This window comes from Miniopterus schreibersii (assembly GCF_964146895.1).
Source record: "Miniopterus schreibersii genome assembly, chromosome: 4".
In the NCBI taxonomy this organism is placed as follows: Eukaryota; Metazoa; Chordata; class Mammalia; order Chiroptera; family Miniopteridae; genus Miniopterus; species Miniopterus schreibersii.
This window is the reverse complement of record NC_138105.1, coordinates 100163512-100189684: the sequence shown is the minus strand read 5'-3', so window position 1 is coordinate 100189684 and position 26173 is coordinate 100163512. Positions and strand designations below refer to the sequence as shown.

General features: G+C 52.2%; 1 protein-coding gene across 1 annotated transcript in view; it reads left to right on the top strand.

Moving 5' to 3' along the window:
• Positions 1-26173, top strand: part of SDK1 (sidekick cell adhesion molecule 1) — a gene marked incomplete at its 5' end in the record, with an annotated part of 555106 nt that overhangs the window by 326217 nt on the left and 202716 nt on the right. Inside the window, one exon of the mRNA XM_081133971.1 lies at positions 16890-17023. Coding sequence (XP_080990097.1) covers positions 16890-17023 — 134 coding nt within the window. The remainder of the gene's footprint in view (positions 1-16889; positions 17024-26173) is intronic.

The window sequence follows — 26173 nt, the reverse complement described above, 5'->3', positions numbered from 1 at the left end:
GTCCTTCACGCTTCGAGGGAAACAGCTCCTGAAAGACAGAGGCTGCTGGCCCGTAGGGTGCGGGTTCCCTCTCTCCCACACCAACACCCCGCCCAGAACACTCCCATCGGCAGCCTGCAGTAATGCCCAGGACGAACCACTTCTTCCTGACCCCTGCCACTCACACACACACACACACACACGCACATGCACACAAACACAAATGCACACACACAAACGCATACACAAGCACACACACATGCATATGCACATGCACATGAATATACATGCACAAACATGCACATTCACACGCATGCACACACATACAAGCACAAATACACACGCACACACAAAAACATGGACACGGATATACACACATGCACACACATGTAAGCGTGCGCACGCAAAAACACATAGACACACACACACGGTCCAGGCGCTCAGCCTCGGGAGTGCAAAGGGCCAGTGCACTGTGCTCAGGGCTCCTGTTTGCCATCCTCGGGCTGTTGTTAATGCCGAGCACTGTTCAGATGCGCATTACTCACTTTTAATTTTTAACAAACCTTCGGTGTGTTTTACACATCTTTGCGAGTTTGCCTTTCCGTTTCCTTGTTTTCTACATAAAGTAAAATTATAGATGTGATGTAGTCGTTTATTAGCCTCTTCCTCTGATAGTTATTACCTAGTTTTATACTCAGAGAAGCAGCTGTATCCTGCAGTTAGGTGGGGGCTTGCCTGTGTTTTACTTCTGTTTTGTAAAGTGTGATCCTGACTGTTGGATTCCTTTAAGCGTGTGCTCACACACGTAATTTTAAACATGCTTCAACGTGATCTTGTCTTCGTTAGAAGCTGGTCTTTCCTTCTTCCTTTCAGCTTTCTCCCCTCCTTTCCCGTTTGCTCTCTCCTCCCCCAGCCCATGTTAACAGTCCACCATGTATCTTTTCTTTCTTACTTGTGTAGTCACGTAGTGCCATGTAAACACATGCACATGCACATGCACACACACAGACACACAGGTGATTTTTATTGTCACTGGTTTTTCATTGGATCATGCTTTTCATACTCAGCAGTACCTACCAAAAATTGCTGAACTCAGCTTGTGTAGCTCTAATTCACCCTTTTAAATGCTTGTGTCAGCCCAGCCAGTGTGGCTCAGTGGTTGAGCATCAACCAGGATCCAGGAGATCGCGGTTCAATTCCTGGTCAGGGCACATGCCCAGGTTGCGCACTCGATCCCCAGTAGGGGGCGTGCAGGAGGCAGCCAATCAATGACTCTCATCATTGATGTTTCTCTCTCTCTCTCCCTCCTCCTTTCTCTCTCTGAAATCAATAAAGATAGATTAAAAAAATAAATAAAATAAATGTGTGTGTTATATCCTATGGTGTATATATCCTAATTTATATAGTCTTTTTCCGTTATTTCTTTCCCATTGGAATTTTATGTGGCTATGTGGCGTGAGGTAAGGATCTAAATTTTGTTTTCCTGAATGGCTGGCTGGGGGTGTTTTGTTGAATTATCTCTTCCTGCCCTATTGGTTTATAGCTCTTCCTTTATCTCATATTAATTATTTATATAAGCTACAGCCTTCTTGAGGCCCTCTGCTCTGTACAGATGTCAATGTTTAGTTGTTTTTGTTCAATTTCACTTGAAAATGCTTATTTGGGAATAAATTGAGTTATAAAAGTGCTGTGAGAGAGTTCTGGTCTTCCCTTACCCAGCTTCCGCTAACGTTAATGTCTTAGGTGACTAGGGCATCCATCAAAAGTAAGAAATTAGTATTGCTGCGGGCTAGTAACTGAACCGGAGACTTTCGTTTTCCCCAGTTTCTTGTCCCGATTCCTTTTTTCTGCTCCAGGACCCAGTCCAAGGCCCCGCATTGCATTCAGTTGTCATGTCTGCTGCCAGGGACAGTGTCCTGGTCTCTCCTGTCTTTCATGTCCTTATGCTCTCAGAGGGCACCAGTCAGCTGTCTTATGAGGTGTCCCACAGGTTGTCTTGTCTCGGGTTTTCTCATGATTAGGCTGAGGTTGTAGATTTGGGGGAAGAACCCCAGAGAGGCGAACTCCTCATCTCCTATCAGGGGCCCGTGATGTCAGCGTCCTGGTTACCAGTGACATTAGGCTTGCTCGCTGGTCAAGGTGGGTCGCCAGGTTGTCACTGGAAAGCCACCGCTTCTCCTCTTCCCCCTCTGTCCTCAGAAGCGAGTCTCTCAGTCTAGCCCACGTGCAAGGGGAGGGTCGGCTCCACCTACCAGGGAGACAGATCACGTGAGTTCACACCCCACCGACAACTGCTACGGGTTTTGAGTAGATGCTTTGCGCTTATACAGACACCCTGTTTCTCCCTAAAGTTCTGCTCGCTAATTTTAGCATTCACCAGTGGATCTTGCCTGCTACATTTCTGGGGATTTCTAAGGGTGATTTTTTTTTATTTTGCTCATTACTTCTACATTTATTAATTTGAATTCTCCTGTGAGGAAAATTAATCTTTTCCCCCTCAATTATCTGTTATTCAGGGGTTATTTATAATAGTACAGATTTAATGTCACTTGATAACTATTAGGATAAGTCCCTCATGTTTAGTCTCCTTTTAAAAACTTTGGGGTTTTTATTACTTTTTTATTATTTTTACAAGCTTGAAAAATATTTTCCATTTTCAGAAAGTTTAAATTGGAATGTTCGTTAAAATTTTGTTAAATTTTGCAACTAAATCTGGAAAGAAGTGCTCTCTTTATGGTCCAGGAATTCTCCTGTGTGGAGCGTAGTCCGCCTGTCATCTCCCAGGTGTTCCTGCGAGACCCTTCCTGGCTTCTCCAGCTGAAGACCCCTGAATGTGTGAGACCCATTTGTTCTAAAATGGACAGGTGTGGGCCGTGACCCTTCTCTGCCCTCGCCCCAGTGCACATTCCTCAAAAGGGCAAGGTTGGAACTACCTGCTTTTGAATCTGTTTTAAAACTTACTAAGTTACTATAAAATGGGCATAAAATGGGCACTTGGTCCATGATTTTTCTAGCACATTCTACACTTTTCTTTCTTTTCTGGGTGACGTTTTGGTTTGTTGTCCCCAAAACTGTTTAACTGTTTAGGTTCCTTCAGGTGTATGCACTGCATCCATATGTCCCTTGGTTGGACTGTGGCAGGGGTGTGGGCCCCCCCAGTCCCCAACCTCATGGTTGAGCTCGCTTCCGTGTGGCCAGCTTCCTGCCTTGTATTCCCGTGAACCGTTAGACGGCTTCCAGCCTGCGAGTCTAATCTTACCAGGGGACGTAGCAAGTCTGTTGTCTTATATTTTAAATCTCTCCTTCCATCAACTCTTAGCCAACTTGGTGTCTGAATTGTGACACATCTGCACTTGTATTCCTGTTATTTGGGGATGAGCATTTCTCTTTACTATACAAGTAGTTAGATACCTTTTCTTCTGTAAAGCAAGGTGCCGTTGACTCTGAGATCACTCACCAGATGATTCATAACTTCCAGCAGTGAGCAGTTTTCATCTGTGCCAGGCCTGCACGCACGCCTCCCCCGCAGCAGAAGAGAGAATCCCTGCGCCCTTCGAGGTGCCTCTCCGCCCTGCAGAGGCGGTGGGAGCCCCGTGCCCCAGCAGGCCCGCGAGGTCTGCTCTGGGTTCAGCCCACTCGCCCCGTCACAGTTCTTGGCTCAGGTGGTGCTAACTCCCTTTAGCTTTCCTTTCTTATCGACCCAGTTAAGCGAAGTGTTCCAAACTCGGATATTTCCACAATGAAATGTAGTTTTTAGCAAATTCCTTTTATTTTACTATAGAGGGCCCCGACCAATGACGATTTGACGTGTGATCTTTGACTTCATTATGGTGTGAGAGCAGTTCCCATCTGGTAGAAGCTCTGCTTGGATTTTGAGTTTCGATCTTTTCCTGGGCTGCCGAGATGTGATGCTGGACATTGTCCGAGACCCACAGCCCCAGGCAGCCGCGGCAGGCGGTCAGCAGCCCGCTCCGCAGCGAGGTGGTGAAGGCGGTTCCCGCTCACGGGATTTTCGCCTTTGGTGGGTTTGTTGGGACCGAGCCGCACTGTGAGCCGAGGAGCGTCCCCGAGACGCCTGGAGCAGAGCTAACGCGGCCCGAGCCATGGCGAGGGAGACGCCGATGCTGATAAAATAAAGACACGTTACTTTTCAATTCTGAGGGTTATTGTATAATTAGCTGCTTCATGTTACAGGCTCTTTTTTAGTAGCCGAGAGTAATCTTTTATCACCACAACCTTTTTCCCCTCTGTGGGGCTTTAATGAAAACTTTTTTAATATGTTTCTGCTTTTCTTGGGAGCGCGGTGCATGTAATTTATTCTCTTTCAATGTCGCCTCAAGGTCACAGTTAAAGGCATGAACCTGTTCCGTGACCCGTGGAGTCTGCCGAACTGTTTAATCCTTCTCGTAAAAGCACTGAGTGACCTCAGCTCTGCTTTTGGAGTTCTAGTCGCTGCATTCCCATAATTTATGCATTTCCATTGTGCAGTGTCAGCCTGCGCCCAGACCCTCTCATTTCTCCCCTCCTCAGCCCCAAGGGTCTGAGCACCAGCCAGACCTGAGCGGGAAGGGGCTGGGGGCCCTCAGGGCTGGGCTTCCCGGGAGAGCGACTCGGGAGCAGGGTCTGGAAGATTCCCGGTGGCGCGGCTGCTCCCAGCTCCTCTCTGTCCGTCTGTCTGTCTCCGTGGCTGTGCCTGCTCCGCCTTTGACGTCCTGTAACACACCCGCCTGTCCCGACTTGGGGCCCTGCGCTGGGCGCTCCCTGCCCGGATCCTCTAACCCCGGTTTCCTGTCCCCTGCCCTGTCCTGTTGCTCCGTCCTCAATGCCAGCATTCATCTCCCCTAGAAACTGCAGCCGGAGCTGACCACTGACCCGCAGGTGTGTCCCAGGCGAGAGAACAGCTGTTGGTTTCAGCCTCCAAATTGCTCCACCCCAGAGAGTGGATTGGGAGTGTCCCTCCTTTCTCTTTTCTCTGGCCTGAGTCTCTCCCTCCCCTCTCTCTTCTAAAACTTTTTAACCTGAAATAATTGTACATTCACAGAAATCTGGGAAACTCACTCGGCGAGGTCCCACGTTGGGTTCCCCCAGTGGTCATAGTTCACACAGCTCCAGTCCAACATCAGGACCAGGAGACTGGCGTGGGCACCGCGTGTGCGGTGTGTGTGGTCTCGCGCTAGGGCGTGTGGATTCGTGCGCCCACCACCGCCATCCAGACGCAGAAGTGCCCCCACCTGAGACCCCCTCCTGACCCTCTGTACTCACCCGCCTTCCTCCCCACCGCATCCCTACCTGCCGCCACTAACCTGTTTCCCATCTCTGTCACTGTGTCATTTCAACAACGCCATGTAAGTGGAATCGTACAGTGTGTCACCTTTTGACCTTTTGACCTTGGCTTCCCTGACCCGGCGCAGTGCCCTTGAGCTGCATCCAGGTGGCGTGTATCAGCGGGTCCTTCGTTTCTGTCGTTTACGGAGGATTCTGCGGGCGGCGGTCGCGGTGCCTGTTCAACTCGTCATCTGTGGAGGGAGCAGGAGCCTCGTCACCCTGATTCCCACGTCCCTGCGTCCCTTCGTTTCGGTTCGCCCTCTAGGTCCTCATTTTCACTGTTCCCTTCCCATGAGGTGCAGGATGTTCACCCCTCATTTGTACCTTTCCTTGCCGGGACCCCCCATCACCCATGTCTCCCACGGCGCTGGCTCCTTTGTGCGGAGCTGCGTTGAGAGAGCAGAGCCTGGCGTGCGGGGTCAGAGCCGGCACGTGTAGCCGTTGCCGTGGGCTGCTGAACTCAGCCCCTGGAACAGGGCGACCGATAAACCCACTGATAGTCTCTCGTCTGCCAGGAAATTCCCCAGGAAGATGCAGTGATTGTTTATCAGGTGAGCAAATGAATGCATGAAACACATCTGGTGCAAAAAATGTAACAGCCCTTCCAGAAAAGAAATGTCAAAGCAGCTCCAGCCACGCCCAGTCTCACAGGAGCCGCAGAACTCGGGGCCACTCAGCAGTCCTCACACCTGTCTCCTCCGTCCCCACGACTGCCTGGCAGCCAGCCGGCCGCTCTCCCCCCTTCCTCTGGAGCTAGTCTAGGCTTCAGTTTCTTGCTCACTGTGAATTCCCAGGCCCTCCACCTGCTCCAGATCTCTGCCTGCTTGACAAGGTCCCCGCGAGAAGAGCAAGAGAAAGATTAAAATGCTTCTGAATGAAAATCCTCTCTCCTGTTCTCACCACAATGAATGGGCGAGAGCCAGTACTCACCAGAGGCGGCTCTGCGTCCCTCTTGTCATGAGCTGAGCTGGCCAGTGTCACTGTGAGAGGCGCCCTGTTGAATATTTCCAGTGGCAGGCCCTGTGCTCCGCAAATGTCAGACTTTATACACACAGGGCCTCTACAAGACAGGCAGGGTGTCTCGTCTCAGAGGTAAAGACGGGAGAGCCTGAGAACCAGGGCTCCTGAGGAGTTTTCTGTTGCTGTTGAAACAGCACAGTGACTGAGACCACACACATTTACTGTCTCCCAGTTGTGGAGGTCGGGAGCCTGGACTCGGTCTCACCGAGCTGAAATGTGGAGGGTCTGAGGACCCTCTGTCTCCTGGCCTTTTCAGCCTCTAGAGCAGGGGTGGGGAACCTTTTTTCTGCCAAGGGCCATCTGGATATTTATAACGTCATTCGAGGGCCATACAAAATTATCAACTTAAAATTTAGCCTGCTATATTTGGTCAAACATTTAATGAACTTCACCCCTAATGTGATGCCTGGAACTGCTTCTCTGTGGTGAGGCCAAATGATTGTATAGCCCATGGGCTGGATGACCCCCACCCCTGTTCTAGAGGCACCTGCTTTCCTGGGCTCATGGCCCCTCCCTGACCTTCACAGCCAGCAGCGGGGCCTCCATAAATCTCTCTCTGGCTCCAGCTCTCCTGACTCCTCTTACTTTAAAGAACCTGTGATTACTTGGACGCACCCAGAAATCCGAGATCGTCTCCCCATCTCGAGATGCTTAGCTCAGTCTTGTCCTCGAAGTCCCTCTGCCCTGTAAGTGACACATTTACAGGTTCCGGGGGTTAGGACGTGGCCATCTCTGGGGGCCGTTATCCTGCTAGCCGACCTGAAGGAGGGTCATATGCTAACCATGTGGTAAGAGGGGCCACGGAGCCCGGGCCGCTCACCTGTGCTGCGTCTCCACCTGCAAGGAGCGGCTTCCCCTCAGCGCCTGCTAGGTCTTTACCTCGGGGGGCTCTGGCGGAGGGTTGGCTGTGGCCTTTTGTTCGGTTCAGCACCAGCTGCCTGGCGCATTGCATCCTTTGGGGCCAGGGCGCTAGTACCCGCGGCGCGTGGCAAACCCAAGACCACAGTGAGAAGCCGGGTGAGGACCGGGAGCAGCCCCCCCTCCTGAGCAGCAGCCCTGAGACCGATGGGGCAGGTAGAGAGGTGGCGCCGCCCGCCTGTCTCGGACACAAGCGGCGGGGAGGGGCCGCGGGGGAAAGCGACCGTTACCCTCCGATGTTTACTGGTTTCCTCCTTTTACTTTCGGGGGCGTGTGGGCGCCGTGAGCGATGGCTCCTGACACGCAAGCTGCCGGGTCCCACAGGCCCATTGTCAGGGTTAATAATGTCCTCAATATACTTACACTTTCCCCAAATGGTCCTCTTTCAATTATTTATGGCTGCATTTGGGGCAGGTCACCGCACCCGGGCGAATCCGCAGCCGCCGGTGCATTTCTCATTCTAGACACATCCCAATGTTCCACACAAAGGGTATTATGAGGATTTTCCAGAAAGTCCCGAGTTCAGAGTTCTTGAGAAAAGTCGTTTCCTATCTCCAGAAGGAACACTGCCTCTGCCGATCGTCACTGCCGACCCGGGTCCCCTGTTTCTGCCACTTGTGACGGGCTCAGTGGCCCTGACCTGGTGGGGAAGGTGGCTTCTTCAACAGCGGCCGAGAGGGCCCGCTCGTGGGGTCCTGCTGGGAGAGCAGGGAACCCGACGTGTGGACCTTGGAGGCACAGGGGCCCCTGTCAAGCTCTGGCACATCGTGGGGCAGGTGTCCTGGAGACGTCACACATGGGAGTTGGTCGCACGGCCGTCACCGCTCCCTCTTCCCACCACCTGCTCCCTCGTCAAGGCTGAGAGTTGGGCACGGTCTGGGCCACTGAGGGACCAGATGGGGGTCCCAGAAAAATGGGAGAGGGCGGGGGGGAGGGAAAGAGAGAGACATGGACACAGAGAGAGACATGAAGACACACAGACTGACAAACAGAGATAGATAGAGGCAGAGGCCTGAGGCCCTTCGTTGGACGCTGTGACCCAGGTTTGCCTCCAGCACCGCTCTGGCTCTTACCTAGCTGGGCCTGGTGGGGGGCAGGCGGCACAGTTAGGGTGCGGGGCCTCGAGGGGACAGTGCCGCCTTTAGGGCGGGTGGGGTGGAGGGGACTGAATGCGATTCTTGATTCTTCCACTTTGGACAAGTTACTTCACCTGTAATAGCCTTGGTTTCCTGTCTGTGAAATGGGCATAGTGGCAGGAGGTAACCATGATGCTAGGTGCCCTGCTAACCAGTTTCTGCACGTTGTCTCATTAGCTTCTCATGCCAGCACTGAGAAACGGGAGCCCTTGCTATCCCCATGGACAGACCAGGGCCTGAGCGCTGCTCAGGGCGCGCAGCAGGGAGCGCCAGGGAGGGACCCCACGCAGGCACCTCCATCCTGTCCTTGTCCCAACCGAGTCAGCAGTGCATGCGGAGCAGAAAGTGCTCGCAGTCAGTTCTGTCAGTACTGGGAGGGGGGAGAGCAGCAGCTTAGCAGAGGAGAGTGGAAAAGGGGCTCCGCTTTGTGGGGTGCACAAAGTGTCAGTCTCAGGGAGCTGTGTCGAGGGCACGCACGCGCCCAGCTGCTGGAGAGGAGCAGGGAGGTGGCAGAGCTCTGGACACCATCCAGTGCCGGGCTCCCAGCCACAATCGCGGTTCAGCTGGACCCGCTGGTCGCGGCCCCTGGAGTAGCTCCAAGTACAGGTGTCAGGGGTGCCGGCCTCCTGGTCCCCGGCCCAGCCTGGCGGGGGGCTTCCTGGAACCTAGGTTCATTTCACAGTTAACAAGGAGCATGCTAACCTTCCCGCGCCAAGCTCCCGCCTGTTGATGAGGGCGTTTCTTGGTCCTCAACATTCTCCCCTTCCCCTGCCTTCGTTGGCCAGGCTGAGTGACAGCAGGGCCAGCTCGGGGGCGCTGGGTAAATCTGTTCACAGGGACACCAGGCCCGGAGCCGGTGCTTCCAGAAGGAAAGGCAATCCAGAGAAACGAGTCATCTCCCAGATAGATCGTCATCTCTGATGTTGAAGACTTTGTCCTTGAGCGGGGAGCTCTCCTCTGGAGCTTGGGGAGCACGTGTTCTCCAGGCCCATTGGTGGGTTTTTTTTTGTTTTTTTTTTAATCTTCATCTGAGGATATTTTTTTCAGAGAGAGTGGAAGGGGGAGAGAGAGAGAGAGAGAGAAACATTGATGTGAGAGGGACACATCGACTGGTTGCCTCCCACACAGGCCCCAACTGGGGCCCAGGATCAAGCCTGCAACCCAGGTATGTGTGTGCCCTTGGCCAGAATCAAACCTGGGACCCTTCAGTCCACAGGCCAACACTTCAACCACTGAGCCAAACCGACCAGGGCTTTTCTTTCCTTATTTTTTTTTCCCTCCAGGCCATTTGGAAGGCCTGACGTTCCCACAGACCAGCTGTGATACCTGAGGCCCCGACGGCCGTGGCCAGCCAGGTGCTCGTGGCTCCCGGCACAGCCTGTCCCCCAGTGATCAGAGAGCGTAGCAGAGAGTGGAGCACTTTGTAATAATCACGTGCCTGTGAAGAGGACCTCGCGCTGAGTGACTGGGAGGGGAAGGACTTTCTGAGAGCAGCCCGCCTGCCATCATTGGCTCTCAGAGGCCAGATCTCTCTCAGGGCAGCACCTCCTGTGCTGGGTCCCTGGGGGAGGACAGGGCCCTGCAGGTGGCACCATGGGGAGGACAGGACCCTGCAGGTGGCACCACGGGGAAGACAGGACCCTGCAGGTGGCACCATGGGGAGGACAGGACCCTGCAGGTGGCACCACAGGGAGGACAGGACCCTGCAAATGGCACCACAGGGAGCTGGGCAGGTGCCCTGCCCAGTGCTCACCCTCTGTCCTCCCCAGAAGGGGAGGAAGTGAGACACGGGAGGAGCGGCTGGTCTGGAAGCCTGAGCTCCAGCCTGTGGCTTTCCTGACTCGCCCCGCTACGCAGGGATGGCCCCGTCCAGGCCCCACCCGCCCACCCGGCCTGGGAATGACCGAGAGGCCCAGGGCTGCTCCCGGTGCTCCGCACCCGCGAGCTTGGCAGCCGCGCTCGCCTTGCCGCTCTCTCCGTTTGGGGGAAACTGTATTACTCGTCCATGGCAACCAACACTCACTCAATTTTTGGCCTAATTATGTATCATTTTTACTATATTATGTACAAATGAGCTTGTCTCAGACCTGCCCGCTGCTTCCGAGGACGCCGGGGACAGAGGGCCCCTGCGTCACCCACCTCTGGTGCACGTCTGTTTTGTAGCCGCCTTCCTGCCGTTTTTTCAGTGGTTTCTGGTTTGAATGGGTTTTTTCACTCTGGGTAAGTCCCACTATTTCAGGACATAAAGACCTAACTAGTACATGTATTCAACACAGTTTTCAAAGTCTTGTTTTCTCTTCTTTAAAAAAAAAAATTGTTTTAGTAGGAAAAAAGCTTGGCTTGCTATTTTTATGCCCAAACTTGAGCCCAGCCTCAGCTCCTCACTTGGTTCTGTTGTGTACAACCCTTCGGTCCTGCCTGGCTCTGGAGCAGCCCGTTAAAACAGCAAACAGCCCCGGGTGAGTGTAAATGAGTGTAAAACGCCTTTTCAAAACCACGTAGAAAATGTAAGAAGCACTGCTCTAAATAAATCCACTTCTGGGCAAAACCCCTGCTGAAATGACTCTTTTAGGAGTTACATTGAGTTGCCCTGCGATGTCCTTTCTTCTCTACCTCCCGTCAGGAGTGTCTCTCCTGGAGGAAGAGGGTTGGTTCCACGTAGGACACGGCGGCCGTGCCGAGAAGAGGCAGGTTTCCAGCAGGACGTGTGTGTCTGAATATAGTTCACATCCCAACGATTTTAAGCAAGTTACCATTTTAGAAATCCCATTGTACAACTTACCCCGTTGTATCTGGAATTAGTTCACAGTTAGGGTGAAATAGAAGAATTACGTTGGAGAATTAATACAGGTTTAATTCTGTTTTTCCATACATTTACCTTTATAGAATTAGCTACACACGCCATAGGGAAAGTCCCTGCGTGGACTAAAGTGAAGCGTTACACTGGCCTGGACGACAGGGCTTGACCGGCCCCTGCCTGGCTCTGGTGTCGTCCCTCTCTGGTCGCCGTCAGTCGTCCTCCTGCTGCGGGACAGGCTGCCTCTTTCTGGGCAGCCAGGGCTCTCCGACCTGACCGCCGCCTGCCTCCCTGTGCGGTGGTGCCGAGTCGCGGTCCCTTCCCTCGACTTCCTGTGGTCCGTGCTGAGCTTGCCTGAGCCCATTAACCAACTCAGTCAGCTCACCCCATCGTTTCTGTTGGCTTGAAATTTTGAGAAAGGTCTCCCGGGTTTTTCTTCACTTGCTCGAAAGCCGTCCCGGCACCCAGAGCAGGGGGTCCACAGGGGTTTCCTTCATGAGGAAGTGAGCGGGTCGTTCTGGAGCCATAACTGCTGAGTATCCAGAGACCCGTCACTGCCAGTCTCCTGGGAGGCGACTTTAGTTCTCGTGATTGTGCACGCGGGGGGAGTCCATCAGCGCTGATGTTGTCTGCCTTGAACTTGCTATTAAACGGAGAGACCTGCTGACCGGCGTGGCTCAGCGGTTGAGCATCAACTTATCAGCCAGGAGGTGACGGTTGGATTCCCGGTCAGGGCACATGCCTGGGTTTCGGGCTCGATCCCCAGCAAGGGGCGTGCAGGAGGCAGCTGATTGATGTGATGTTTCTCTCTCATGGATGTTTCCCTCTCTCTCTCTCCCTCTCCCTCTCCCTTCCTCTCTCTCTAAAATCAATACAAAACATTTAAAAAACAAACAGCAACAACAACGAAAACAGACAGGCCTGAGGTCCAGATTATACTCAAAACCCCGAACCTTGAAACCAAACCATTCATTCAGAAGTTGTTTCATTAAAATGGAGCATGTTTTAAGTGGGTTTTATTTCTTAAGGGCTTAACAAGTGTTCTGCATTTTTCTGCACTGGGCTTTTTCAAACGTCCTTGGATGTCTGTTGAAACTGATCAGCTGCCGCTTTAGCATTTGCGACAGTAAGTCCTCAGACCCAGTTCTGGTTGCCTGCTGGATGGGCCGGGTCCTGTGTTAGGGAACCTTCACTGGACGTTTATCATAATCTACACGGCAGTGCGCGCGTTACCCGCCTGGTTTGTGCTGAGAGTGTCCAAGGTCGGGGTGCTTACTGATGACAAGGAAACAAACCTCTTCCTGAAAGTCAGGAAACCTGGGGATCCCCCGACGCCTGCCTGTGGCCCGCACCACTCTTAATAAGGGGAAGCTACTGAAGGGTTTCCTGTGACTTCTCGTGGTTTTTAACTCCTCCAGATCTAAGCCCCGTGGGACAGGCAGTGTGCACCTGGCTCAGGTGTGAGCCAGGCCTGGGGACTCGGATGGTGCATGAGTCAGTCGGGAGGACAGTTGCTGGCTCTGTTTCCATGGCAGTTAGGTGAACACATACCCTGCTTTTCCTGCCTGGTCTTGAGCACCGCCGAGGCGCACACGGGCTGTTTCCATCCGCCATAAACCTTGCGCTTGTAGAATTAAAGTCGGTGTCAGCCTCTGAAAGCAGGTGCTCTGGGTGGCGCGGGGCACGCTTGGTCCCTTCAGGCGTGGCAGGGAGCTCACTGTGGATCCCAGCTGGGCACCCCCACCCCTCCCAGCCCCATACACCGTGTGCATAAGCCCCTTCCAGGGCTGTCTCCCATCCGTGCCGATGGTCGAAGACCCCGGGTAGCTGCTCTGAGGTTCCATCTTTGACGAATCCAGGCCCCGCTTTCCTGAGCTTGGTACACTTTACCCATATCAGACTAAGTCTTGTATTTACTTTTTTCTTACATTCTTTGTTATCATCCCATGGAGTTAGAAGCTAGAATTATAAGATTTCATTTTGAAAATTAGAATTAAGATGGGAAAGACTAAGAAAACCTTATATAAAACCATACATACATTTATTTTAATAAAGTCAAAATAAGGGGAAATCTCTCTGGCTCTAATGTTATAATTTTGCTGTACAGTCTGTGTACGTTTTAAATTAGTACCTTGGAATTATGTTATAATAAAGCCACAAGTTCATATTATGGGCAAAGAATTAAACTTTGCTCCTGTAATCACTTAGCTTGCCCTTGTGTTCACTTTGAGAATTGTTATTCTGATAATAAAAGCCCTGTTTATTGTGGGAAAATGGGAAATGCTTCACAACACAGAAGGCAAAAGCAAAACCTTTATAATCTTTCCACTCAGAGCTGACCACTCTAACATTTTGTGTCTACACATATATATTGAAACACTCATATAATGTTATTTTTCTATGCACAGAGGAAACGTGCTTTTTTATTATCTTTACTCCCAATAAACGGCATTGCCCATGCCGTCGTGGATCTGTCTCGGGATGCCTTTCACTCTGATAACAGAAACGCTAACTTAGGCAAGCTGATGAAGGACCTGAGCTGGTGGAGCAGGACGCCCGGGGACAGGAAGGAGAGGAGGACGGTCCACCCACTCTGCCGGGTGGTCAAGGTCAAGGACCCAGGCCCTTTCCGGTCTCGCTGCCCTGCCTCTGACATTGCCAGCCTCACGCGAAGGCCGTTCCCCTCCCGCCCGTGAATTGCCACCCTGAGCCTCGGGACAGTGCGTTTCCTCCTTCATGGCTGGAGGGGAGAAAGCCCGAGCCCAGCGAGGACTGGGCGTCCTGCCCTTTGGTCTGATGAGACGAACCTGGCTGTGGCCCCGGAGCAGGGAAGTCACCGGCACCCGCCCCAGTGACGGCCTCCACGGGGCCTCCTCCGCTCGTCCTGGGCGAGAGGGCTGGGGTGACCATGGTCAGCACGGACCGGGTGCTGCCGGTTCCCCAGACGGCACCGCCGCTCCGAAAGGGGGAGACTCGGAGGACGTCGGGCGCCGGCTCCGGCCCCAGGGACCGACTGTTCTCACTGGATAGCCTGTGAACATACTGAGGGTCGCCCGGAAGGACCACTTGGCTCACTTTCTCAGCATCGCCTCCAGCTCGGCTCCCACTCGGTGTGACTGCTCCAGTTCTGTCCCTCCTCCTGCCTTTGCCTACCCGCTGCCTCCCTCGGGGCTCCCACGGAGGGTGGCTCCCAGCCCCGGGACAGCATGTTTCCTGGCCGGCGTCCAGCAGAACTGAGGGGCTCTGTCTCCAAGCCTGGTCCCCCCGTGGGTCCAGTTGGGCCAGCTTTGGTCCATGCCGATTCCTTGGTGTCCTGAACGTGGCTGGGCACCTTTACTGTCCTCTGAGGACCAACGTCTGAACCTGGAGCTGGGAATGTGGCTGGATCCCTCACACCCACGGCCACCTGGGGAAGGGGTGGGCCCCACAGCAAGAGCGGGGTCTGTTCCGAAAGAAGACTCAGAGAGGGGCCCTTGGTTCCCACTGCGCTGCCTTTAAAAAGTGTTCCTTCATCAGTTGTGAGAATTTGAAATTGAGATGAATGCTGTCAGATATTTTCATTTTCATTTAAAAATCAGGTTGTGGGGTTTTTTTATAGGAACATTGTGTTCAGAAAGAGTTCGATAGGGAAACAGATAAGTTTTCTAGGGAACTGATCCTTATGAATCTAATGGTCTCCCAAGTTTGGGCATTTCTGTGATGTGTTTTTGGCAATAGATAAGTTTTCTTCATGAGTTTTAACTTAAACTAGTACGGAAATTAAAAACTAAAAGAAAAAATGAGTTTAAAGATATAAATGACAATAAATGTAAAATTTAATACTTTTATTCCTTATGTACTTTTTTTATTTTTCAATACTCTTGAAACAGTGCCATACAATATAGAGAATTAACAGGCATTTTTGGAGGATGCTTCTGAGAAAGAATAGGCACATTTGAAATCACTGTGGCAAAAATCAGATGTTAAAGCAAAAAGTTACTGTTTTTAAATTGTACTATTAAATGTGTAACTTCATGCGTAATAAATATTCATATTTAATTTTAGGTGCCAATGTAACATATACTAAAGTAAAATGGGATAATTTTTATGGTTCTCTAAAGGAATCTATAAAGGAGTCATAAATATTGTAGTAAAACTTCTTAAAAATGTTTTTATGGGACTAAAAATTGAAAACTTCCTAATAGAGACATTTTCTTAAATGAGAAACGAGGCAAGTTAGTCACAGGGACCTGAAACTGTAATACATCCTATGGAAACCCTGAGTAAGCAGTAACTGCTTGAGATAATTTTATATAACGTGCGAAAATCAAGGTGTTTCGGAAAAGCTTTCCGAAAGGGAGCGGGAAGGAGAAGGTGATGATACTGCAGTTCCCCCCGAGAGGTTTTTCTGTTCTGTTACCAGAGCAGAGATCTCAGTTTACCTGGAGCCGGAGGGGCCTGACTGCCTGGGATTTAAGAACAAACAGCCGTTCTCTGTGGGGAAGCACAGTGGCGAGGGGGCCGCTGACCCCAGGCGGCCAGGACGTCTCCAGGGGTTTGGAAATAAGACCACGGACTGAAGGTGTCTTCCCCGCAAAACCCAGTGCGCCAGCCAGAGTGGGCTCAGCCTCACCTTTGTGTTTTTGTTTTCAACAAATTCTGCTTTTCCCACCTCCTTAACCAGCAAAAGGGACACAGAATCCCAGTAAGAGCAAAGGGTGCTGGGACACCCACTTTCACTCAGAGCGGCCTGGGTTCATGGACGCTGTATCTGTAGTATTTTTCTCATATTTTTATTTACTTATTTACTTATTTTTTAACCCTCACCCGAGGGTACTTTTCCCATTGCTTTTCAGAGAGAGTGGAAGGGAGAGAGAGAAACATCAATGTGAGAGAGACACATTGATTGGTTGCCTCCTGCATGCGCCCGACCAGGGATGGAGCCTGCGACCCAGCTACATGCCCTGGGCCGGAATCAAACCCGGGACCCTTCAGTCCTCAGGCCGACATCCTAACCACTGGGCCAAACTGGCCAGGGCGTCTTCTTTTATTTATTTTATTTTATTTTATTTTATTTTATATTTTATTTTATTTATTTTATTTTATTTTAAATATATTTTTAAGACTTCAGAGAGAAGAAAGGAGAGGGAGGGAGAGAGATAGAAACATCAGTGATGAGAGAGTCATTGATCGGCTGCCTCCTGCACGCCCCGGACTGGGAATTGAGCCCGCATCCTGGGCATGTGCCCTGACCGGGAATCAAACCCTGATCGCCTGATCCTAGGTCGACGCTCAACCGCTGAGCCACGCCCGGCCGGGCAGGGCGTCTTCTTTTAAATGTGCTACCTGGTGAGAGTCCGTGTGGTGCGGTTGGCAGAGCACCAGGGGCCATGCCAGAGACCTATTCCTCCCTCCCGTGAGTCAATGTGTCTGAGAGTCCTTGTCGCAGTAGAATTGGGATATCGGAGAAGGGGTCAGGGATGATTGACAGCTTGCCCTTCTAGGACGTGGCGGCTGGTATAGGTGAAGGGCATGGGGCCACCTGGAGGTGAGAAGTGCCACCCCCACCACCGTTTCCCTGAAGTCAGACTGTGGGTTCGTGTCCACCCTTCCAGGTCCTTCTTGACCTTAAAAGCCCCCAGGACATTCCTTTACAGCTGGCCTGGTACGTTGATGTGTCTTATGAGTAAGAGGTTCCTCAGCGTGGCCCTGACGCTGTCCCTTCTCTGACGCAGAGCCATCACACTGGACAATCAGCTGGTGATCCTGGCGGCGACAGCAAGGGACGAGGGGACGTACTACGCACAGGCCGTCAACGAGAGGAACGGCGAGAACAAGACGAGCCCGCCCATCCGCCTGAGCGTCACGGGTGAGTTCCAAACCCCAGCGCTCCTTCCGAGAGGGGGAGTCAGGTGTAAGGAAGGACCGCAGTCCCCAGGGCACTGTGCAGGAGTCTCCTCCCGCGAGTGCCCTGCTTGTGGTTAACTGTCGGCCAGATGTCAGTGGCTGCTTTCTTTGCAGTGATAGGCAGAGAATGTGAATGGAACTCATTTTCCAAATTTTATTTGTTTGGGGGATTTAAACATGACTTTGCTTTTGTGCACTGTGAATGGGAACTGTTTCTAACAGCAAAAGCTCTTTTGAAACTCACAGGAGTTGTATTCGTGAGTCTTATTGGAGGCTAGGCACAGGCGACGTTCTTTTAATTTAGTAATAAAATCCTTGAGAAAATATTTATACTACTATAATTGTGTTCAGAGTAGCAGCGTTTCTGAAGCATGATCAGCCGGTCGTTTTTTTGCACCTGACTTAAGTGAATCGGGTAAAGAATCCACACAAGTCAGTTACGTGTTCAGTTTATTTAAGGACATTCTGGTTTGAGGAAACGTAGTTCAAATGTCTGGCCTTGAGAGAAGGCTCCGGAAACTCTACGACAAGAGTTCTTTGCTGAGGAAGGGGAATGACCAGCAGCGGGGATCCTGAACGTAGGAGACGAGTGTGCAGGTCAGAGGTGCCGCCTGATGTTGGCCGGGTGACACTGTGTGGTGTGAGGTCGGGGATGATGCTGTTGAGAAAATGCAGCGGGAAGGGCTGTGGTAGGTTTCACAATATTATGACCACGTCATTCAACAGTGAATTAAATGGGTCTGTCTGGGTACCGATAAATTTCATCTTTTCAAAAACAGACCCCTTCAGGTGGTCTGAAACGTTTTGTTTCGCACCTGGGATGGGATCCTAGTGTTTGCTCCTCGGGGTCCTTGGGGGTCGCAGTGGCTTCGAGTGGGGTTTTCGAGTGGACATTTGTAGCAGACCCTGGGGCAGGAGACGGAGCTACCTGAGTGCTGTCGTGTGCCCACGCGGTCCTGGCAGGGCTCCTACGTGGCCATCGTCCTGCCACCAGCTCCTCAGTTCCGTGGAAGGACTAAGTCCTGATCCCAGACCATGGGCTGAGCGCGGAGCTGGCCGTCGGCGGGGCCTTTTCGGTGCCGCGGAGAGTTCTGTCTGGGCCAGGCACCGGGCCGCAGGTCCAGGCAGCAGGTGACGTGCCCCTGTGTAGAGGACCCTCTGAGTCAGGACCAAAGTAGAAATGGATGATTTATCAAGATCTTTTCCATGTTGATGATGAAGGATGGAAATTGCATATTTTCAAATAGGTCGTGATTGCTTTTATGATCTTCAAGTCCTACCATTATTCTGGCCAGCAAGTCTGACTCAGCACTGACCTGTCATACACATCCCGGGGTAACCAACATAGGGCAAGCTGGTGAGACTGAGTCAGAACAGGGACGTCGGCCTTGGGCTGCCGGAAGCACAGCTGTCCTGGCTGACATGATGCTGACGTGGGGAAGTTACGCGCCAGCCTGTGTGGAGGCGCGTCCGACACGCCTAGGCCACGAGGCCGTGCAGGACGTGGCTCAGGCGGGACCGACCCGCAGGCTGCCTGCGAAGCAACAGCATGGCGGCAGGTAATTGGAATATGCAAATTCTTTCAATAGTTTCAGTTTCTACTCCAACCAAGAAGCGTGTTGGAAGCAGCTCATGAATATTATAATTAACTGCCTTGTATTTCAATCCCTTGTCTCTTATCTTTCGGTTGGCGCCAGGCGAAATGTGTAGGGAGAGAGATACAGGGAGGCTGACGGTGCGGACGGGCTTGTTCCACATCTGCGGGGAAACCTGCGTTTCGTTCCCCTACAGGGCCTTTGCTTCCTGTCGGGACGGGTGCACTGTGAGAAGCAGGGAGCCGAGGAAGCAGCCTTCTTTTAATTCTTAGGAGAACCTCCTGTTGACATGCTGGATTTAGCTAAACATGAAATGGCACCAATTATGCGTTTCTCACAAAAAGTTCTGTTTTAAAAACCTCTAAAGATCAGAGGTCTCGATAAATCCGCAGAAAACCCCAGAACTGTGTGTTTAAGTCTTGCTCCCTTCCCGACCCCCGGGAGGGCTGTACCAGGCCGTCTGCAGGCCAGGGCCTGAGACTCGGGGGGCCTGAGACTCGGGGGGCACGCGCCTGCCCAGGTTCCCAGGAGCTGGGCCTGCTCCAGACCCCGCACGCTGGGCGCAGGTGCGGCGCGCGTGAGACGCAGACGTCTTTTCATCTGAGGGAGACGGTGAGCAGGAAGCACCGCACAAGATTGATGAATATTTTTAAAAACTTGCCAGCCAGCGTTTCTGAGGAATCAAAAGATATTACAGCCAATTATCATTTAACAGAGATAAATTTGTCCCCGGACCCAGGAGATTAAAGTGGGGAACCGTTGTGCAGTGAACGCGACCGGGCTGTGAGGTACTAGAAATGAAATTCCCGGCGGGTTGCACCGTAATTAATTTAAAACTGGAGAGCCGTGGGCCCCGCTCCTGTTTCCTGTCGCAGTAGCACAGCGTCCCCCCTGCAGGGCCGGCCCTGCGCAGACGTGGGGTAGCTCCCCGTGGAGTAGCGCCAGGGGCGGCCTCGCCTCAGAGCAGCTCCGTGCGTGGCGGGCTCGCGCCCAGCGCCAGGAGGAAGCCGAGTGTTTCCCCAGCGCCCGTGTACCGAGGGTCCAGAGCCTCACCACCTTTTCAGTTGCTAAACACAGGGTGTCCCCAAAAAACCTGTGCGCGCTTTGAATGGCTATGAAGCCAGAGTTTATTAACACAGTTCATTTTCAAAATGAAGTGAGTCGTCAGCTGCTAAAGTGCGCACACATTTTGGGGGGACCCCTGTATTTTGGCTGCACTCGAGGCTGATGGGAAGCAAAAGATAAAGAGGATTTAGAAAAAAAATAAGTAATTTTTAAACGCATGGCAATCAGAAGTGAGGCGCTGCTCTGTGCGTGTCCGCGGGCGGCACTCCCGCCCCCGACCGTCTCTGCCCCTCCGTGGGGCTGAGAAGATGCAGGAGCCCTGGCTGGCGGGGCGCAGGCTCCGTTCGCAGTCGGGCGCGCAGCTCTGTTGCAGGTTCCATCCCTGGCCCCAGTCGGGCGAGCATGGGAGGCACCCAGTCGGTGTGTCTCTCACGTCGGTGTCTCTCTCCCTCTCCCCCTTCCACTCTCTCTGAAAAGCAGTGGAAAAAACATCCTCGGGTGAGAATTAAGAAAAAAATGAAGCTAAATGACAGCGTGGTCCGCACAGATCACCCCGTCAGGAAGCAGGCGCCTGCCGCACGCACCTTTCCCCCGCGCCCCGGGAAAGCTGGCTGCCAGCTTGGTGGGTTCGCTTTGAAGTTTCCCTGGGACGCGAAGCCAGCAGATGTTAAGGACACAGGTGGGACTGCTGGAGCGTCCGGCATGAATTTTTCATGGCTGGCTCCCGCAGCTCAGACGCTCGCCAGGGAAGGAAGCGCGGGCCGGCCTCGGCTGAGAGCAGACACTTCCATCCGAGGTCAGACCAGGCAGGCTTCACACACCTGCCAACCTGTTGTCGGTTCCGCTTTGAAGATCTTGCATCGAGTTAACTCTGGTGGGTCAGGTCTTCCGAGCCGAATCCAGGTGCGAATGAGAGTTTCTTCTTAAGAGAAGAAAAAAGGTAGAGTTGGGAGACGAGAGCTCTGAAAAGTGGTTAATCAATTATTGTTTAAATGCCGTTGTGCGCGCCCCAGGCACTCATCAGCTCCGACCCAACATTCACAGTGTCCAGTGTAATGAGATTCTCTCCTGGGGATGAAGCCGAGATTAAAAAAGAAATGACTGCCTCTCTCCTGCCTATTATTTCCACCTTTCATTTAATGTCTCCTCTTCAAACAACACTGCAGATGAGATATCATTTCCACCGATCCTCCAGGCTGACAAGCCCTTGCTTTTAATTCCGGGACCACTTAACATTCTTTGTCCTCTGTGATGCTAATTTAACTGCAGACCTCAGGTACGTTCATCGGTTGAGAGTGGATTCCTGAGGACGCTGCCGGGCACAGTCATCGGAGAGGACCCCGGGAGACAAGGCTTCCGTGCGCCCCGTTCAAGCCCAGCTCACTCTCTGCCTTCTCGTTAAAGAGAGGGGCAGGCACCAGCCTTTCTTTCCACTGTTCCCCGCAAGGGCTGGTTCCCGAAGCAGTCGGCACGGTTGAGCCATTGAGAACAACCAGTCTGGAGACAGCGTCCGTACCACAAATGACCAGCTTAGATCCAGCTGTGGCTCCATGGGTTACATGGGACGCGACTCCCGGACCGTGGGAAGCATAACAGAAAATGTGCCCAACAGCCGAGTGATCAGCTTGACCCCCCGGGTGGCGAGGCTGCTGGGTGGGGCTGTGGAGGGGCGGGGGGCACCCTGGCCCGGCCGGGACAGAAGGACGCCCAGGCTGTGGTCTCGCCGGCCAGCACGTCCCGGCGTCCAGCGCACCGTGGCACACTTAGTCATGTGTACATTGTAAGATGCAGCCGTCGGGCACAGGAGGAAGGTGGGAGCCACGGTGTCGCCGGTGTCCCGCTGGTCGTGACTGTTTCATTCCATCTTTATTTAGCTCAGGTCTCACGGCACAGTATACGTTTAGCAAACGGAAGTCCGTTTTACTTGTCCTAATGTTTAGATTTGGGCAAACTCTTACGGCACTGATCACAGAGAATTGTTTGTCCCGGTCAGGCGGCCGATGATGGGCACATGGTGACAGCGCCGTTTGCCCTGCGTCTGAGCCTGATCGGAGCAGCTGAGCTCCGTGGTCTCTCCCCGGGAGCGCTTGTACCCAGCCGTCTGCTCTGCGAAGGGTCGCTCAGTCAGAGCTAAACACGGATCCGGGAACCCCCCCGCCGGACGGAGGTGAGACCGCGGCCCTTGGGAAGTTCTGGGAGCAGACAGACATATGAAGGCCGGCCGGCCGCGCCTTGAAAATGAGAACTTTGGGATCTCCCCTCGGACCGTCCACACCCTGTGTTGGACCTGCCACCTCCTGACAGCTGCTCTGCACAACAGCTGTAAAGACGAGTGTTCCTCTTGTGGTTTCAGTTCCGAAACACTAATAAAAGTGCCCCCGATGTTTTGTTTCTGAGCAGGCATATATGGCCTGGAATGAGGTCTAGGAGATTCTCCAGAGACTTCAGTTAAAAAGAAAAAAAGACCAAGGCAATTACAGATAAACGAAGCCATAATCCTCTCCCACCCACAAGACAAAACTGGGTTGTTTCTGTTGCCTGTGGGTCTTCACCACCGCGCTCCCGTCTCTCCTCATCCAGCTCTCTCTCCCCCTCTGACTTATCGCAGCCTAATCTCACCCTTGGTAAATCTTAGGGAAAGGGGCTAAACTCTAAGTTGTGATTTGCCCTCGACTTTTGAACCAGTTTGGGATAGTCTGATATCCCCAGTCTCCCAAAGCAGCCATCTGCACGTTGGGCTGAGTGCCTCTCGGGGGGCACACAGGTTTCCCGGGTGAGCAGCCCCATGTGATTCCCAGGGACCTGTCTCCAGGTGCCAGCCTGTGTTCCTTCTAAAACCACATCTGCCGGGGATGCCCGAGTTTCGGGGTGCTTCTCACCGCAGCCCCCTCCTTGGCCTGTCCCACTCACTGAATCTTCAGTACAGACAGAATCTGAGAATACAAGCATCCCGGTGCCGAACAAGGGGTGATTCTGAGAATCTGATCAGAGGTGAGGAAGCAAAGTGCCCTGATAAATAAGTCATTTCATAATCAGGCGTTTTCAGTTCCTTGCATCTACACAACAAGACAGGACCAAATGCAACATCAGCGGACCATTTACTACAAATGATGTTTGATGGTCGCTGACTGCGGCAGGGAGGCCACTGGCTCTCAGAACAGGAAGACACTCCAGCCCCTCTGCAGGTTGGGGCCAGGTGACTAACTCCAACCAGTGACGTGTGAGTGGATTGAAGTGTGTCACCTCTAGTCCATGCATCTAAGAGCCAGCATGTCACCTCATGACCCACTGTGACCATGAGACAGGTGGTGACGGCAGAGCCCTGAGGGAGCTGCCCAGGGCCTGGAATTAGCATGTGGAGGGGACAGCCTGGCAGATGGGGCTTCCTGCAAGCAGGAGGTAAACCCTGTGCACTGAGCACCAAAGGCCTCGGGGTTTATTCATTACTGGAACAAATAGTCTGTTCTAACTGATGAATTACCGTGTGACTTGGGTATACCCAGGAGTTTAAAGAATCAAGAGCAATTTCTATAACAAAATTCCTTTCATTCCCATCTACTCTCCTATGACCAGGATTTCACAGCAGTTACATCTATAAAGTGGAAACTAGTGTTCGAGGCACAGGAAACCTCGCGACCCATGGGGAGAGGCATTTCCAGTGGTTTTTAAATTCCGAGTATAATGTTCATCAGAATTTGTTATACATGTATTTGTTTTTATTGAGTGCGGATAATAATTGTAGTAATAACTCAATCCAAGAGAAAAAAATGTTCATACCCCAGAGGCGCATGGTTGCTGAGGAAATTTTAATTTATATACATATTTTTTGAGAGGGTATAATAGGGTGGTCAGTAAAATACTTTGAATCATTAAATATAATAAATCAGGGAAGAATTCTGTGAGAGGAGTCGAATGAGGCCCCGGTCTGGGAGGAAGATGACGGAACTGTATAGTTTCTGGTTAAAACTCAGAGCTCGTCCACGCGCTTTTGGAAAGGGTGACGCTGGGTATTAAATATTTAAACTCCTTTGGATACACAGAAAGGAGCGCCGAGTAGCTTTATTTTATTAAAACGTACTCGAATGTTGATGTATTACAATACACTAGAAATCCTATTTTGCAGACCTGCAAATCTGTGTTGGAAAACCTTTACATATCAGCTTCCACTGTGGGCATGCGTAGTTTTACACACGTCACTTAGGTGACGTAGGAGCAGACGCTGCCCCCGCTCTGTCAGATTCGACGATAATTGATAAATACGCGAACTCTTCAGTGGTTCCCGAGGGCCTGGAGGAGTGGGGCGCTGACCTTCCCCAAGCACCAGCCGGGCGCTTCAAGAGCGTTTTCCTCCTGCTCCACAGCGGCCCCTGACTTTAGTGATCGGCCCCATCTCAGAGCTGAGAGCGGAGGCCCCAGGAAGTTAACACATTGACCAAAACCACAGGAATACTGCTGGGAATTGGGAGTCAAGGCAAGGCTGGTTTGACCCCCAGAGCCCTGGTTTCTCCTGTAAAAAGGAAACAGCATCTGTCCCGAAGCTGGGTGTGCTCTTGATGTCAGCGTGTGTCCAAGGGAGGGGAGCCCGTGGAGAAGCCAGTCTCAGGGGCAGTGCACCCACCGAGTCCACCCTCCCCTTGGACTGGAGACTCTGAGCTCTTCCACTCTCAGACCTCAGAACTCAGCACTGTTTTAAACAGGGAGAGCTCCTGTTTCGATGCCGGAACCACTCCTAATAAACATTCAATCTGGGTAGAGCGGGGTGCTATCTGTGTGGAGGCAGCTCGAGGCCGGCACCCTTCTGCAGCCAGCTGAGGGGAGGTTGTGGGTGAGGCCACGCTCACGTGAGCACAGGCTTGCGTGGGCTGGGGCCGTGGAGATGGGGCCGGAGGAGTGCTTGCTGCCGGAACACCGTAGTGCTCCGCTACAGCGCATACCCGTTATTATCAATGATGCATTAGGCACCGTGTAGGCCATTCGGAAAGACGTGGTCTGTCCTGGTCGGTTCACAAGACGGACGTGCACAGCTGCCCCCCTCCTTTCCAGGTGTTACCATTGACCCCTTGCGGCAAGTTTGAACAGTGAGTGGGTCACACCCACGGGAAGGGGAGCAGTCACCAAGCAGCCTGCTTAGATTCCGTAAATGAACCACGAGTGCATTTGCTTCTCAATTATGTATGATTATTTAAGGGCGCAAATTAGCATTGGGTAGTAATCTGCCTAATCAGATTTTTCACAAACTCCTCCACAAAGTGTAACTTTAATAATTTCTCCAAGCCACCCCCCCCTCCAGCCCCCTTATTAAATGTACTGATTTAAGCATTATATTCAGAGACTTAAACGTGGGAGTCTTTTCATTGTAGGAGTTCTAGGCCTGTGACTAGACGTAGCGCCAGTGATTCTTGCTGTTGACTCTGGGGCCTCATTTCTCAACCTTGCCTGGCAGCCGCTTCCTGAATTCAATTAGCTGAGAATTTAAGGTCATTTCATTGTAGGCTCAAGGTATGTAAACATCACATTTCAAAATTTCTATTGAGAGCGGCTCGACATGGTGAGTTACTCACACAGTGAGTATCTCCCCAGCGCTGAACACTCTGGATGTCCCACTCTCATCCTAGCATTTGTCCGCCTCCCTGTCGCTGTGATTGATGTGAGCAGAGAGGACGTTCTGAGGGCGCAGGCAGGGGCACAGGACACTGAGTTCCCCTGTGATCACGGTGTGAACTCTGCATCCTTCGTGGCGCATCCCTGGCTGGCCCTAGGCTGAGATGAGGCCACAGCACCAGCTGTCAGTTGTAAACATAGTTTTCTTGGAAAAACGGTACGTAAAGCTGAACACAAACAATGAGTGTGGCCAGTCCTCTCGCCTCGGCACTTAGCTCCTTTCTGGGCTAACCCGTTGCGGCCCTGCCTCTTCCCAGGTTCCTTCTACACCGACGGCTTCTGCGTTCCAAAGCTGCTACTTAAAACCACCTGCTCAGCGTCGCTTCCTTCAGAATTTCCGAGGTTTTCGGACTCTAGGTTGCAGATTACGTATATTGCAAAATTGTTCTCGCTGTTTAACATCCTGCTGGAGGGTCTCGATCTGGTTGCCACTTGCATGCAGGTGGCCTGGCCCGCGGTCACCTTTGGTACCAGCTCAGGTCTGCAGGTCCCGTTTCCTTGTAGCGTTTTATGCTGGTCACTAAAGATGATGTTCTCTGGCTCTTGTCGAGGCAGTTACAGCAGGTAATTAAAACCATAGACCTTTACGGCAGGGCTGAGAATATCAAGTCAGCCCAGAGAAGATCAGATAAAGTGTCTGTTAACGCGAAAGGCCACCAGCTCCCCCGAAGGCCGCGGCCGAATCCAGAACGAGGGCACTCCCCCCACTGCTTTGTCAAGGGCACTATGTAGCTGAGATATAAAAAATGGAATTTATATCAGAAATAACAGGAGTCTGAAATGTATCTTCA